Below are 16,448 nucleotides of genomic sequence, written 5' to 3'. Positions count from 1 at the left end.
ACCTATGCATCACATGCTTTTTCAATCCCATGCACCAATTGAGAAATGTTCTTACAGTACTGATTTTAATAAAATAATAGTAGTTGTCATATGAGGCAATTCCCAGAATATGAGAGAATTGAAAAAGAGGCTGAAGGTGTACACAATTCTCAGTAGATACAAAGGTTTAAGTTTCTAGCTGAATGTGAAGAAAGGGAGCCTTTCCTCATGGATACTGGTTGTGTGTGTCTTCACGGGATAAGTAAAACAACTAAGATGCACGGGTGATTAGCAGCGGCCATTTTTTTTGTTTCTAATTTCAAATAAGATTTTATTAAATTTTAAAATATGTCCATATATAATATATTCAGAGCTCTTTTGATCTTACAAAATCCATTGACTTTGTTCATTGAGAGGAATTGGGGGGAGTCATTCTCCAATTTCACTTTACACGTATATTTGTCACCATTTTCCATCTGCTACATGGTGGAAAGTAAGACAATGGATTAATCAGCAAGACCCTGACATTATTTTTTTTAAATCTTTTTCGCCACAATATTGCGCCTCATCCCTCAACAAACTTAGCACAGAAGTGGAACTAGTATGTAGGATAAATAGTAAGTTGTTCAACAGTGTTTGCCTTCACTCCAGAATTAAGATCATTTCAACCTCAGTCATCATGCTGCAAGTGCAGGGATGATGATTGTATCTGAGCATGTTTGGAACCCAAGCCATTGGTGATCCATGTATTAAATAATTACAAGTCAAAGGTCCACTGCCAATGTACCAATGCTATGTAACATCACACACCAACAATACAGGTCATTGAAAAGAGCCTGAAAACATGGATCACTTTATATATCTCATGGGCCATTCCTTGGCAAATGCTGACATTCATGATGACATTCATCATGGCATCCAGTGCAGCAGCACAATCCTTTTCTATCTGAGGACAAGTGTGTTCATATATCAAGACCCTTCAACTAGTACAAAGCTCATAATCTACAGACAGCAGTGATCCCAACCCATCTGAACTTTTCTGATGTTACGATCTATCTACAGCAGACACCTTGAAGCAATGGAGAGATACCATCACAAATCATTGATGAACCAATATCAGCATTCTCTCCCAGACCAACACTCCAATAGTAGCAATCCACTCCCATGGATGGGCAACATCATAGTACATGTCCAGTACAAGATACAAAATCAAGCCCACATCTCCTCTATGTTCAAGCACAGCAAGAGATATCCAGGAGGGCAGAGATAATGTTATAAGGAGCTTCTCAAAGTCTCCTTGAAATAATGTAACAGCCACACTAATTTATAGGACTCCCTGGGTTATAACCATTCAAATGGAAGCAAAATGTGTGGGATGCAATAAGAGTATTGACTCTCTCCATCAAGACTACAAGGAAGTTAAAACAAAAAGAGCAGACCTCATGAATTGTAGATCTCCTCCCACTGGTCCCTCACACTGCCTCATGAAGTGCTTCCTGTCCCATCTGTTGCATTCACCAAATCAGCCATCTCAGAACCCAGAGAAGTTGAGTGGAAAGAAACTATCCTTAACCTGAGGAACTGTCTAAGTAGGAGAAGACAAATCATGGTGTGACATAAAACTGATATCGAGAAAATATGATTTATTTTTTTTAATTTCACTATTTCCACTACTGCACCAATAGAAGAGAAATAACAAAGTGCCATCCGATTTATTCTGTCTGCAAAGCAAAGCTTTCATCGCTCACTTGCGAATTCCTGGCATGTAACTTTAATTGATGGCCCCTTAATTGATGGCTCTGCAGTCCATGGCAGAGTGGAAAAAGCATTATAAGCAGAAAGACATAAACTGTTTCAAATGAATGGGTGAAGGTGTTCGGCATTTTAATGAGGACTGGTGGCTTTTTTAATGGCATCGCCTATGCTGAGCCAAATGATGCACTGTCGGCCTTCTGAATCCAACTGTGATAGTCATACAGTAGAACTAAAATGTTTTGAGAACACAGATGCAGGCAATGACAGAGTGAAAGACAATAACCAATTACTAGAGTATCCAATTCATGATTCCTGGGATTTCTTTGAAATTCTAAACATTTTACAATTCAGCCCTTCAAGCCGTCTTAGGAATAATATAAATGTTAATTAGCAATTTCTCCTGCTTGAGTTTTGTTCGAATGTATGTATGGAAAAAACTGCTCCTATGTCATCATCATTCAGTCAATAAAATGCTAAAATCAGAACATTAAGCTTAATTGCCAACAACTGCATCAGATGCATGAAAAGTGATCATTAAGAGGGTCCACCTTGCGAAGTGCAAAGCAGGTCTGAAGAAGGGTCTCAACCCCAAACGTCACCCATTCCTTCTCTCCAGAAATGCTGCCTGCCCCGCTGAGTTACTCCAACTTGGTGTGTCTATCTTCGCAGTAACATTGAACCACTCCAGCCACAAGGATAGGCTATGCAAAAGCCACGCACAAGCCCAGAGGGGCAACTGAGTTTCTAATCCATCAACCCACTATTGGTTAAATTAGGGATAAACAAACATCTCTGCAAGGTGTCTGATTGAAAATGATGGCACAATCTCTATTCATGGTCAGCTCTTGACATTTGTTATGTTTAAATACTGTACTCACATTAAACATCACAATGTTCTGATGCAGCAATGGAGGCATTCAACAGAAGTAATTTATTTATAAATTCAATTATGTCTACATTTAGGATAGATATTGTTTGCTTGTTTAAACACCTGAAAATGAATTGAAATAATGATTACCATCCAGCCGGGGCATCTTGGTGGGCATCAATGAGTTGGGCCGAAGGGCCTATTTCAGCGCTATGATTATGCCTCCATGGCCTGCAGTGACATTATCTATATTATTTAGAAACAAGAAACTACTGATGTTGGTTTACAAAACAAGGCACAGTCGAAAGAAGGGTCCCGACCAGAAGGATCACCTATCCATGTTCTCCAGAGGTGTTGCCTGACCCACTCAGTTGCTCCAGCACTTCACGTCCTTCTTTCTCAATGTTATTTGTTTATTTGCAGACATTGTTTTTTTTTTTCTTGTTTTCTTGCAGTTTTCCTTCCCAAAAGCTCCCTTTTATGTTTCCTCGTGATAATAATAGTAGTCTTATTTTTCCCCCATTTAGCATCTTCCGAGGCCATTTTCATTGGCGCCAGGAATATTCCATAATTCATCAGAAGCCCCCTTTGTGTGCCAGACTGGGAGTGAAAGTGAAGCAGATATCCGCTCATGTGCTGCCGCCTCTTCTCCTTTGACTGTGCATTGATGGTTTGTTCCCTTTAATTCTCCATCTTCCTGCGGCATTCTGTCCATTCAATGGGACCATGGAGAAAGCGGATGGCTGGACCCAATGCAGGGAAGTGACTTCACTGGCACCTTTGTTATCCTTTGCATCCCTCAGTACACTCGCTCTTCTGTGCCTTTCAAAGGCTTGTTTTCAGGTTAAATGCACCCAACATTGGAGACGGCTTCTCTCAAAATGAGAAAACAGGAATCTTTTCAAACTGAGTGAAACGTTCCCTTCGCCTGCCAGTTGTCCTGTTTCCTCTGAAATAAACACTGGACCTGCATGTTATAAATTAACCAGACTTAAATGAAATGCTTCATTTGTACCAAGACGCTCCAGTTTTTTGAAGCACGCTGTGTTTTATATAAAATGGAATATCACATGGGTCAACAGCGCGTTTTAAAATATAGGTTCCCTGTGCCTGACAAAGGTTGACCACTGGTCATTCAACCTGGCACTAGGTCCAATGTTTTAAATTACAATCGTAGGCGACCTAGACTCACTTTGCCGCGAAAAAAACGAGTTGCCCAGGACTGTCGTAGCGAGATCCAATATGATTTCGATGTCTTTTCACACTGGCCGTTGTGAATCTTTTCCCGTTGTGCATTGGATGAATATATTTTAAACCTACCAGAAGTCGCAAGGTGACTGTGCGTTTAGTTTGGTTTTAGTTCAGAGATACAGCGCGGAATCAGTCCCTTCGGCCCATCTAGTCCGCGCCGACCAGCGATCCAAGCACACTAATATTATCCTACACACACTAGGGACAACTTACAATTATACCAAACCAATTAACTTCCGAACCTGTACGTCTTTGGAGTATGGGAGGAAACCGGAGATTCCGGAGAACCCCCACGCAAGTCACGGGAGAACGTACAAACACCCTGTAGTCAGGAATGAACCCGGGTCTCCAGCGCTGAGAAGCATGACTAGTTCTGGACTTAATGCAGAACTCTCTCCATAATTTAACCTGTTATGTCGCGGATGCTGGTCCCAAATGCGATTAAGAAACCAACATTGCTCATAAGATCATTAACCAAGCATGTACCGTGGGTGTGAAGGACACTCAAATGTAAAGGCAGCGTGATTTTCCCCCCGTACAATATTCTTAAAGCAACCTGCACTGGTACAAACAACTGATCGAAGTAAGCGTGTCTATTTACAAAGTTATAGTGTCTATATTGACAATATATATATTCTTTGTTCAGCTCTCCTACACAACTACCACCTAGAATCATTAAGTCGATTCATTTCAGCGCGCGTGTGTATGTGTGTTTAGGTTTTCCAGCACGTCCAGGGAACTTGGCGGTGAGTGAATGTGTTGGGTGAATTGTGAGTTCTGCTTAATATGGTCTGTCGCTTTGTGTTGGCACTTGGGATGGGGTTGGGGGTGGGGAGGGGAGCCGTCATCTCTGCAAAAAACGAACATGGTTGTTCGGTCATTATTATGTATTTTTTAGAGCTTCTTTCTATTTTTGCTATAACTGAAAATTGCAAAGATTATTTCTTAATAATCCTTGGTGCAATTATTAATTATACTGAAAGGTTATTGGTTTAAAACATGTCTCACATCGCCAGAGACCCAAGTTCAATGTTAACTCTCCGGTTCTGTCTGTTTGAAGTTTGCAAGTTCTCCCTGTGGCCGTGTGGGTTTCCTTCGGGTGCACTGGTTTCCTCTCACATCCCAAAGACGTGCGGGTCTGTAGGTTAATTCGCCTCTGTAAATTGCCCCTAATATGTAGAGAGCGCTTGCGAAGGTGAGACAACAAAGAACTAGGCTGATCGATGGTCGACTTGGACTCGGTGGGCCGAATGACCTGTTTCAATTCTGCATCTTTCAGTCAATCAATTAAGGAAATACACAATTGCTGGAGGAACTCAGCGGGTCAGGCAGCTTCACTGGAGAACATGGAGCAGGTGACGTTTCGGGTCACATATTCATGTTCTCCGGGGATGCTACCTGACCCGCTGAGTCACTCCAGCAGAGTGTTTTTTCCTTGGTAAACCAGTATCAGCATTTCCTTGTCAATCAACTCAGTTTCACTCTCCAGAGAGGCCACCTGAGTTTCCAGCATTTTCCTGCACCATTTCAGATTCTCGTGCATCCACGGCAGTTGCTTTTTGAGTTATGCCACCTGCCTTTAGCTTACAAAAAATGTTTATCGAGAGTTTCTCTTGGTCTTTAAGTCGCACAAAAGAAGGTATTTATTTCACGGTAATATTTACTACAATGCTAAATTTCAACGCGTACCGTTCTCAAGCGACTGGTCGGGGAGGTGAAGACATATTATGAGTTGATATTAATCAATATATATTTATATAAGCGATGCCAGTTGATTAACATGTTTCTACATGAATCCTCCAATGCCCGGCGTACGTGGAAGATGTTTCTTATTAGCTCCCAATATTTTTTTGTGAAAATCTTCTTTACGTCTGAAATAACCTCGTCTTACAATGGTCTTACTTTGTTTTCCTGTGTTTCAAAGAACAAGTGAATGACAGCGCTGCCAGCGCCGCTGTCAGTAAAGACCCTAGGCATAAACGGAGGCTCGGGTACATTCTAAAGTTGCACTGCTAATTCTGCCACTTGCACTGTTTGCATCTCTTCATTATTACCAACAATGGACCATTGTGGGCCCCGCCTTTCCTTGGTCATCGGTGCCGGTTCTAATTTGTTCAGGACCTTTTCATACCTCTATTTTCCCTTTCCCCTGACTCTTACTCAGAAGAAGGTTCTCGACCCGAAACGTCACCTATTCCTTTTCTCCAGAGATAGTGCCTGACCCGCTAAGTTACTCCAGCATTCTGTATCGGTGTCAACATCGTAAAGGACTCGGATACCCACATCCTGGACCTGAAACTTTAACTCGACCTCTTTCCACAGAGGCGCGCTGAACGCATTTTCCGTCTTTAATCCAGCTGCATAGTAGTTTTAGCGGGGAAAAAAACTATTTAAAATAGTGGCAGTAATGGGGGAAGATTTCAAACAACCTCAATCAAAACATAAGCAAAAGATTGAAGGGCTTGAGCTATCTTTCCTACTCATTTGCTGACCAAACCAACGCAGATTCCAGCAACTATTTACACGGCGTCCGAAATTGGATTGGTTGCTATTTATGTTTTAAGAGTTCATTTAAGAACTAAGAGGTTTTTTTTTTATTGCAATGTGTCCCACAACGGAACAATAAAATTCTTACTTGCAGCAGCAGCTGTACGGGTTTGTATATATTTAATAACCCGGGTCACCGAAATGATTAAACTCCATGGACTTAAAATCTTTCATCTGATCAACAGGAAATATAAAATAATCAGAATGTGAAATTACTGCGAATGGATACAGGAGGAAGAGAAGGGGCATGGGTGAAAAAAAAAGTAGAGGGGGTGGAAATAACTCGCAATAGCGGAATGAACATAAAACTAGTATTTTTTAAATTGTGATGATAAATAGAGATATCAGGATTTAAGGCGGGGTGGGGGTGGAAGGCGCTCTTTGAGACTTTTCATTGAAAGAGCTTGTACCAATAGCGTTGGTCAGTTACTGTGTCCTGACTTTAGATTGGCTGATTCTCCTCCATTCTCTGTTAAATACTTTCACTCGTCCGCCAGTGCCAGGTTCATTTTAGGTTTGACTGTCGCCGAACTCCTCGGAGACTGACACTGACACTGACACTGACACATTGAGCAGAAAGGACGGCAGCGCCACGAAACACCCGGGTTACTCCTTGGTGCTCGCGAGGAACCGAGAACCAGGACAAAGGGGTTGTCAGCGCGATTATCCGTTGTCCCGAGAAACCGAGTCTGGACTTCAGACCATGAGCGAGTTGCTGAAGTCGACGCCGAACGAACTGCTCGTGGTCACGCCCACCTTGTACAACATCTCCCACAAGATCGACCCCGCCGATCGGTCACATTCCCCCGACGAGTCGCCCAGTCCCACCCCGTCGGCCAAGTCCAGGAGTAAGAAGGATCTATCGGAGGACGAGCAGTTCCTACTGAGGAAGAAGATCAACAGCAGAGAGCGCAAGAGAATGCACGACCTGAACGTGGCCATGGACGCGCTGCGGGAAGTTATGCCTTACGCTCACGGGCCGTCGGTGAGGAAACTGTCCAAAATCGCCACTCTCTTGCTGGCCAGGAACTACATCCTGATGCTCACCAGCTCCCTGGAAGAGATGAAGAGGCTGATCGGCGAGATGTACGGCCGGAGCGGCTCTGCCTCTCGGCTGGCCCAGCTGCCAGTGTTGACAGCCGGGGGCTCGCTGCTGCTGGGAGCCGCTCCGTCTCTCTTGACCCTGGGCACTCCCAGGCACTCGTCTCCGACCATGAAGTGCCCCTTGACTCCGGACGATCAGGCTTGTTTCCAGCAGTGGCCCGGCTCTCCTTGCGCTTGTGCCGCTTGCAGGTTTCACTGTATCCCCTCGACCCTCAACCCTCCCAGTCTCCAGACGAGGTTTCCCAAGTGATGCCGGAAATCACCAAACATCGCACTGGGACATTGCTGGGATCGCTTCAAACACCGTAAAAAACAAACTTGTATGAATGAATTAAACAAAAGACACGAATAAGTGAACTAGAATAATGCTATTTTCTCTACTTTGTAAGCACTACAGTATTGCGAGTTTCTTTGTTTATATTAATGCTTAATGTTAGTAGGTGGATTAGGATAAGGATTTCATTGACGTCAGGGCCGGTACTCCTTATTGTTTTCGGATTAACGAAGGGATATGCAAAAGGGTTTTCAGTTTTATGGCTCCCAATACAAGCGATAATATTTAGTAATACGTCCTTGTGAATGACAGAACCAACCGGACTTTCATTGTATAAATTCATTCTAATTGCAGAATAATTACTCCTTAACAAAGCGTTGAGCTTCTATTAACAATGGTTACGGTATTTATTGTTAACAATTCAGCAACGCCACTCCTTGTGTACCAACTCATCAATGCGTCACTTTTTTTTTAAAGTCGGGAAATTGAACTGTTATCGGTTAGTGTTTTGTGGACAAATGTTCTAATCTAATCGCGTGCATTAAATGTATTGTACAGTTATATATATATGCAATAAATGTTTTGATATGCAGAGTTAGAGTTGGCGTGTTGTTTATTCCGTGCTTCCTTAGCTTCAAGCACAATATTGATCTCGCAAAGATACCCCTCAACTGCAGTGAAACGTTATCTGCTATTTAGGACATAGGGCACATTTTCTGCGAATTGTGTCTGTGTTCGGGTGCGCGCTCTCTTTTACAAGCAGGGCATATAGTATTTTTTAGCAACAGTTTGCTTTCGATAGACAAATCAAATTGACATCTGCATATAAAAGAATGTCACTTTATACGAGTTCCGGGGTGAATAACCATTCATTACAGACCTTATATTTAAAACCAGTATTTTATACAATAATCGCAGTTAATGCCCAAACACCAATATGCATTCAGTGTGAAGAAGGCTCTCGACCCGAAACGTCACCCATTCCTTCTCGCCAGAGATGCTGCCTGTCCCGCTGAGTAATTCCAGCATTTTATGTTTCTATTCTAACCAATTGGCCTGAAGTCATTTCATATCAAGTCTATGATCTGTGAAAATATTGTGCGTCTTCTTTTTTTTTATACAGGAAATTGCATGTTTAATATAACGAAGCTAATATTTATTAGGTTTTTTAAAAAGTATGTTGAATGCATTATTATTTCTCAAAACTATCAGGGAAAAATACGTACCTGAATTACCTGCGGATTTGCCGAAACTACATTGCATGGCACTAGGTAACTGACAGAATATGAAGGTAGCAGATGGTGGCCAAAAGATTGGAATTCACACGAAATAGCAGTATATTATTTAACAGGTGGACGACTTGCAGACGATGGATTTCAGAGGGATTTGAAACATTATTTAACATTATCTTTCGGGAAGCCTGGGCCAAAAGTTATAACAATCTAACAATCCAGAACGTAACATAAACTGAAAGTCAACTTCCAATCTACCCAACTAGCATATTGGGTACTCAAGCAAAATCAAAAACCGGTGCCAAACTTAGGGGAGGGCGTTCGGGTACTCCCTGCATACAATCGTAAGAAAGACGCATCATCTATTTACATTTAAGCCAGTAAGAATTCCTTTAATCAGAGAGGACAACAACCATGTGCCTTATCACACCGTGAGTTTTTCTTTCCTCTCAACTACAGCAGCCTTGCGCCGTCCATTCGGTCCGACGGCGATAATCTCATTATAAAATATATATATCATAATTGTCTAGTGTTTCCTTGTGGATGAAAATAAAATCCGCAATTGCGTTTGTTTTATAAAAGGTGGGATGTTCAGCGTCTTTACATGTATTTGCATATTTCCTGTGAATGTGCTTTTTAGCTAATTCTTAAGTTCAAGGAACAGAATTTGGCCATTCGGCCCATCAAGTCTACTCCACCATGGCCGATCTATCTTTCCCTCTCAACCCCATTCTCCCATCAGTCTGAAGAAGGGTCTTCATTTCCTTTCTATACACTTCCATAACCCTTCCCAAACACGAATCTGCCAACCCTTCGCTCCATAGATGCTGCTGCACCCGCTGAGTTTCTCCAGCATTTTTGTGTACCCAAGAATCTGCCAATCTCTGCCTTAAAAATATCCATTGATGGCCTCCACAGCCTTCTACTTTCATATCTGAAATTATCTGCAGCGCGAAAGGTGAGCAGCGATAGCTTCAAATAGAGCGAACGATATTTTGAATATTCATCATTAAAACATTTTGTTTGGACTACTTGGTATTTTCGTTACTTACAACATGCATAAATAATTAAATTTGACAGATCCTCCTGCGTCTGGCTTGAAAAGAGTGACATTGTTGAGAGCATTTTCTTTTCAGATGCCATTACATCTTCTGTACAACCAGTCTCATATAACTTAGGGGCATCCTGCTTTCTTACTTAAGCAAATAATTATTTCCAACGCGATTGTACTTGTAGAATTCATAGTTTCCTTCCGAGTTCGGAAGCCTTGAATCCGGAGCAGAAAAAAAAAAAGGTTGTCGCGGATATCATCAGGACATGGTTAAGTATTTAATACAATTCACCCAGAGCCACGAAGATCAGCATCAACTGTAATGTCGGTCAAAGAACGGGACTATCAAAATCACATGTAATAATACATTTCACCACTTATGTACATCAACTAATGACCATAATAAGTTATCCAAAGCCCCCATTTACACGACAGCTGCTAATTCAGTTGTACCAGATTTCAGCTGTTCCACATTAAGATACACCATACAAACACTGCACATTTGTTGACTCCCTCACTGCAAAGTACAAACACCCACCACACGTCGTCAGTTTCCATGCAGCTGCGGATGACAATGATTAGAATTAGGTTCATATAATCACCCTGCTTGATTTGCCTTCTTGCTTATTCTCCATTTTACAATACAGAACACACTTTGGCCATGGAGTGTGGAGCAGAGAGTCCTCTGGACTTCCTGTTTGGAAAAAATAAGTGGACTGAAAATCAGATTCAGTAAGTTTAGCTTAGTTAAGTTTATTGTCACGTGTACCGAGGTACAGTGAACATCTTTTGCTGTGTGCTACCAGTTTTGATACTTTAACTCACACATCACACGCGCACACACACCGAGTGATATTCACAAGAAACTGCAGATGGCGGAACCTTGAGCAAAAAAACGAAGCGCTGGAGGAAATCAGCAGGTCCTGATCCACAACGTCCTTTGCCCATTCTCAATCAATCAATCAATCAATCAGTTTTATTCGTCACATAGATGCTGCCTGGTCCACTGGCTTCCTCCAGCATTTTTGTCTTTTGTTTTTTGTCTTTTGCATTCAGAAGCAGTTGATCGTGCATCCATGGCGCACATAACCGACGTAACATTTGAACAGAATGTAGACACAAGGAACTGCAGATACTTGTGAAAGACGCGCAGTATTAGAGTAACTCAGCGGGCTAGACAGCATCCCCGGACAACATGGATAGGTGACGTTTCGGGTCTGGACCCTTCGTCAGACACTGACACTGAAGATAGACACAAAATGCTGGATTAACTCAGCGGGACAGGCAATATCTCTGGGGAGAAGGAATGCGTGACGCTTCGGGTCGAGACCCTTCTTCAGGCTGAGAGCGTCTTTACTTGACCAAACAGAGTACCATTACAGAGATGAAAGGTTAAAACAATCACCAAGACCGTAGGTGTAAATCCGTACACGATGTTGGAATGCCTGGTTCTCTAGATAACTGGTCGAAGACGTTGATCATATCACTTTAGAGACACCATACTCACAAAATAACGTAGAATGCAAAACATTCGGCGAACATCAGCCAGCAACATCCTAAAATAGGGAAGTACTTTAGAAGGCAAAATTCATGCACACCAGAAAGTTTATGCAATGATGACAAAATAAAATATAGAGAAAATTGCGTAGAATCTGAGACATGACAAGGCGCCAAATGAACCTCAAGTCAAACGTTCAGCTGCACCTCCACGAGATTGTTAACTATTGCCTTCAAAACAGACATGTACAGTGAATGTGTTCAATGCAGAACTGTGCAGAATCACGATCATATCTGGGAGAAACGTTTTGTTTTTATTAATGTATTGGAATGTATTGCGTTACTAGGTGTCGTAGATACTACTTCTATGAATTGAAATTTGGATGGGCAGATAATTCAGGTTTTAAATGTGTCTATGAAGGAACTGCAAATGCTGGGTTCTACCGAAGATACGCCAAAATTGCTGGAGTAACTCAACGGTTCAGGCGGCATCTTTGGAGAAAAGGAATAGGTGCCGTTTCGGGTCGGACTGGAACGATCTGGGTCTATCTGTTTTTAGATAGGTTTGTTCGAATACTTTCACCAACACTAATGTGTAGGTGGAACCAACACAACAGCTCACTCACACAAAGTGGTGAAGATATCTGGCGGATTCCTCAATTAAAGGATGGATATTACACCAGCGCAGTGGAATTGCAAAATTCAGCGAGGTTGCATGATAAAAATTAAAATCTACTTTGTTATTAAGTGGTACAAATACATTCTGGTTTAACAATTCAACTTGACCAGCAAGTGTATAACAAGCTTGTACATTCGCACCGTTTCAAAATGACAGATTATGTTAAATAATAATGAGTTGTATTTATTCTGAGTATAGAAGCTGGGATGTAATGTTCAAATTGTACAAGGCATTGGTGAGGCCAATTTTGGAGAATGGTGTACAATTTTGGTCGCCTAATTATAGGAAGGATGTCAACAAAATAGAGAGAGTACAGAGGAGATTTACTAGAATGTTGCCTGGGTTTCAGCAACTACGTTACAGAGAAAGGTTGAACAAGTTAGGGCTTTATTCTTTGGAGCGCAGAAGGTTAAGGGGGGACTTGATAGAGGTCTTTAAAATGATGAGAGGGATAGACAGAGTTGACGTGGATAAGCTTTTCCCACTGAGAGGAGGGAAGATTCAAACAAGGGGACATGACTTGAGAATTAAGGGACAGAAGTTTAGGGGTAACATGAGGGGGAACTTCTTTACTCAGAGAGTGGTGGCTGTGTGGAATGAGCTTCCAGTGAAGGTGGTGGAGGCAGGTTCGTTTTTATCATTTAAAAATAAATTGGATAGTTATATGGACGGGAAAGGTATGGAAGGTTATGGTCTGAACCCAGGTGTATGGGACTAGGGGAGAATACGTGTTCGGCACGGACTAGAAGGGTCGAGATGGCCTGTTTCCGTGCTGTAATTGTTATATGGTTATTATATTCTTTGTGATAAGGAACTGCAGATGCTGGTTTACACCGAAGATAGACACAGAATACTGGAGTAACCCAGCGGAGAAAAGGAAAACGTTTCGTCACCTTTTCCTTTTCTCCGGAGATGCCACGTTAAAGGATCTCGAAACGTCACCTATTCCTTTTCTCCAGAAGTGATGCCTGACCCGCTGAGTTACTCTAGCATTTTGTGTCTATCTTTAATTTAATCTGTGTTCAATAATGTCTAATAGCTCTCCGAAGGATGGAACGAATTCATTTAGGGATAATGTCCTTGCAAGCTCTTGGTAACAGCTCGGGAGCACATTGGGCTGTAGCACTTGTAACTTGTACCCGCATGTTAATGACCCAAGGTTGCACTAAACCGTGAATCGACAACGCAGGCCACGTTCCAGCATTTTGTACGCGAACGGATGATCACTGAAGCAATTGGACTCCCAAGCAAGCACAGTACCAAGTGTCCAAATGGTGGTAATGGACCAAACAGATTATGGCGTCAAAAAGATTGTCTGCCTGCTGCGGGATCGTTGGGTATCGCGGGGATGTGACTTTATCGGCTTTTACATTCGTTTATTTGGGATTTCCCTTCTAAGTTATTAGTGGGGGTGGGGCGTGGGGGTGTGGCGGGGAAGGGTGAACAAAACATGCCTCGGTGTCACCGAAAGAAAATACACATCGAGAACGCTAATAAAGTGAAGACAATCGGGTCAGAATGATTGCAGGTTTTTGCACTCCTGCTAAAATAAATCAGTTACATGCATGCATCTTTTTATTTTAGAAATGTATTACAGATTGTCGGCTTTGAAGGCCTCCCGACTCCACGCAGACCACGGATCACCTGTTTACATTAGTTCTGTATTATCGTGCTTTCTCATCCACTACAAACCTACACACTACAATCCTGTCAATTTTACAGAGGCCAGTTAACCTGCAATTATTTGATATGTAGGAGGAGTACCCAGAGAAAACTCCCGCGTTCACGGGGAGAACTCCACACAGACAGCACCCGGGGCCAGGATCGACCCGCGTTCGAAGCGCTGCGAGGCAGCAACTCTACCAGCTGCGCCACAGTCATCCTCGAACTGTTGGGTTTCTTTAAGATAACCAAGTCATAATGAGAATAAAATGAATAACAATGAGTTTTTGTAACCTAACAGCTACAAAAGGGGCAATATTCTTGCCTATAACGGAATTGAATACTTGTTGTCAAACCAGAGATTCAACACAAGTTCCATGCTATTGTGTTGTGCCCCTCTGTTTATAAGGCACATGATCTTTTATACTTTTTTTAAAAAAATCACTTTTTCAACCTGACCAGCTACCTTCAAAGATGTGAGTACATATATTCGGAGGCCCATGTGTCCCTGCATGCTCTTGATGTTTTGCATTATATTGCCTCTTTGTGCTTCCTACCACAGTATCGCTACACAATCTGGGCCATTCCACCAGCCTGCTTCTTGAATTCTATCCTGACCCTTTTCTTTTGAAGTGTAATATCTGATGTAGTATAGGATTTGTGCTCATTATGTTCACACAAATTGTGCTTGAAAATGATCAGATAATTTGTTGCTATTCTTTTGGATGGTGAATGAATATTGGCCAGGGCATCAGAGATAATGCCCTTGGACTTATTCAAAATACCATTTTGGGATCTTTCCATCTATGAGAGCAAAGAGATAAGGGCTTTCAGAGAAGATTTATGAGGATGTTTCAAGGACTTAAAGCCCTGAGCTATAGGTTAGACAGACAAGGACTTTATTCGTTAGAGTGCGGGAGGTTGAGTGGTGATCTTATTAAGGTGTATAAAATCACGAGGGTGATGGGGTGAAAGCACAGTGTCTTTTTCCAAAGGTATGCAAATTAAGAGAGCATCGACGAGACAAGTAGAATAACATCATATAAAGGTGATTTAAATAGAGTATATAGAGGAAAAACATTTAGAGATAGGGGCCAAACACAGACAAATGGGACTAGCTTAGTTGCGATATTTTGGTTGTCATGGACAGGTTGGGCTGAAGGGCCTGTTTCAGTGCTGTATCACTCTGTGGCTCTGTCAGTTATTCAGCCTCGTCTGTCTGCCTGTTCATGAACCTATCCCATGAAATTAAAACACGCACTTTTATTTTCTTTTTGTACAGCCTTATTACCCTTCATTGGTGCATTTTGTATTTGAAGGAAGTAGAAATAAAGAACCATAGGTGCTGTTTTACAAAAAGACACACAAGTTGCTGGAGTAACTCAGCGGGCTAGGCAGCATCTCTGGAGAACATGGATACATGACAGTTTTGATCGGTACCCTTCTTCTGACTGATTGGGGTGGGGGAGATGAAAGCTGGAAGAGTGGATGTGCAGGACAATGCCTGGCAAGCGATAAGCAACGAGGGGCAGGCTTGGAGGGGCTGAACAAAGCCTGGCAAGGACAAGGATTATTACTTGCCCAGTTTTGTCCTGCCCCTCCTTACCCCCGATCAGCCTGAAGAGTTTCTTCCCAGAGGCAATTCGGACTGTAAACGCCTATCTCACCAGGGACTAACTCTACAGAACGTTTTTCCTTCTATTATTTATCATGTAAAAGAATATGTGTGCTATGATTGTGTTTATAATTTGTTTGGTTGTTTTGTTGTTTGTCTTTTGCACAAAAGTCTGCGAGCATTGCCACTTTCATTTCACTGCACATCTTGTATGTGTATGTGACAAATAAACTTGACTTGACTTGACTTGACTTGAAGTGTCCCCTCCTGAAACGTCATCTATCCAAGTTCTCCAGAGAACCTGCCCGACCCTCTAAGTTACTCCAGAACTTTGTGTCTTTATCTATATTTGGAACCTTGTTTCATTCGACTACCATTTCCAAGGTGTGTGTGGCTTTCTGCCAAAGTGCACAGCTAACACAGATATATATTAACCAATTCTGCATCAGATTGCTTTGTGACATTGTTAATTCATTGAATTGATTTCCCTTAATATTAATCTTGCTATTACTTAATTGCAGATGTCTGACATGGAACAAGCTAAGACCTAAGAGAGCACTTATGTTATACCTGAGATCACTTAGTTACAATAGTAGGTATATTTCTGTACAGTTCAATGTTGCTGAGCACAATGACTGAAACTGGTCACTTACAATGAGAGTTCTATTATACCCCAGACATTTAAACTTCCATGCACTGTGCTGCCCAGCTTTAATATGCAAGAACTGCTACACAGAGGGCTGTGGTTTACAGAGTGTCCTTTTTTTGGCATCTTGCTGATCAGGTTATCACCGTGGTGACACAAACACATTCTCTCTGCTTTACCACATGCTTCCTTTACAGAGAAGGCAGCCATCTGAAAAGGAGCCTGGAGATAGCCTTGATTAATTTCACACTATATCAGCAGTACAATACTGCTGGAAAAAAAATTACA

At 42.0% G+C, this 16,448-nt stretch overlaps 1 protein-coding gene across 1 annotated transcript; it reads left to right on the top strand.

The window, feature by feature from the left end:
- The first annotated feature begins 6,888 nt into the window (after positions 1-6,888).
- Positions 6,889-8,894, top strand: LOC129702961 (oligodendrocyte transcription factor 3-like). Its single transcript, XM_055645075.1, has one exon. The coding sequence runs from the start codon at positions 7,104-7,106 to the stop codon at positions 7,752-7,754; it is 651 nt and encodes a 216-aa protein (XP_055501050.1). The 5' UTR covers positions 6,889-7,103; the 3' UTR covers positions 7,755-8,894.
- Positions 8,895-16,448: the final 7,554 nt, after the last annotated feature.

Source organism: Leucoraja erinacea, chromosome 13 (genome assembly GCF_028641065.1).
Source record: "Leucoraja erinacea ecotype New England chromosome 13, Leri_hhj_1, whole genome shotgun sequence".
In the NCBI taxonomy this organism is placed as follows: Eukaryota; Metazoa; Chordata; class Chondrichthyes; order Rajiformes; family Rajidae; genus Leucoraja; species Leucoraja erinaceus.
The sequence above is the reverse complement of the archived record's forward strand: the minus strand, read 5'-3'. Positions and strand labels throughout refer to the sequence as shown.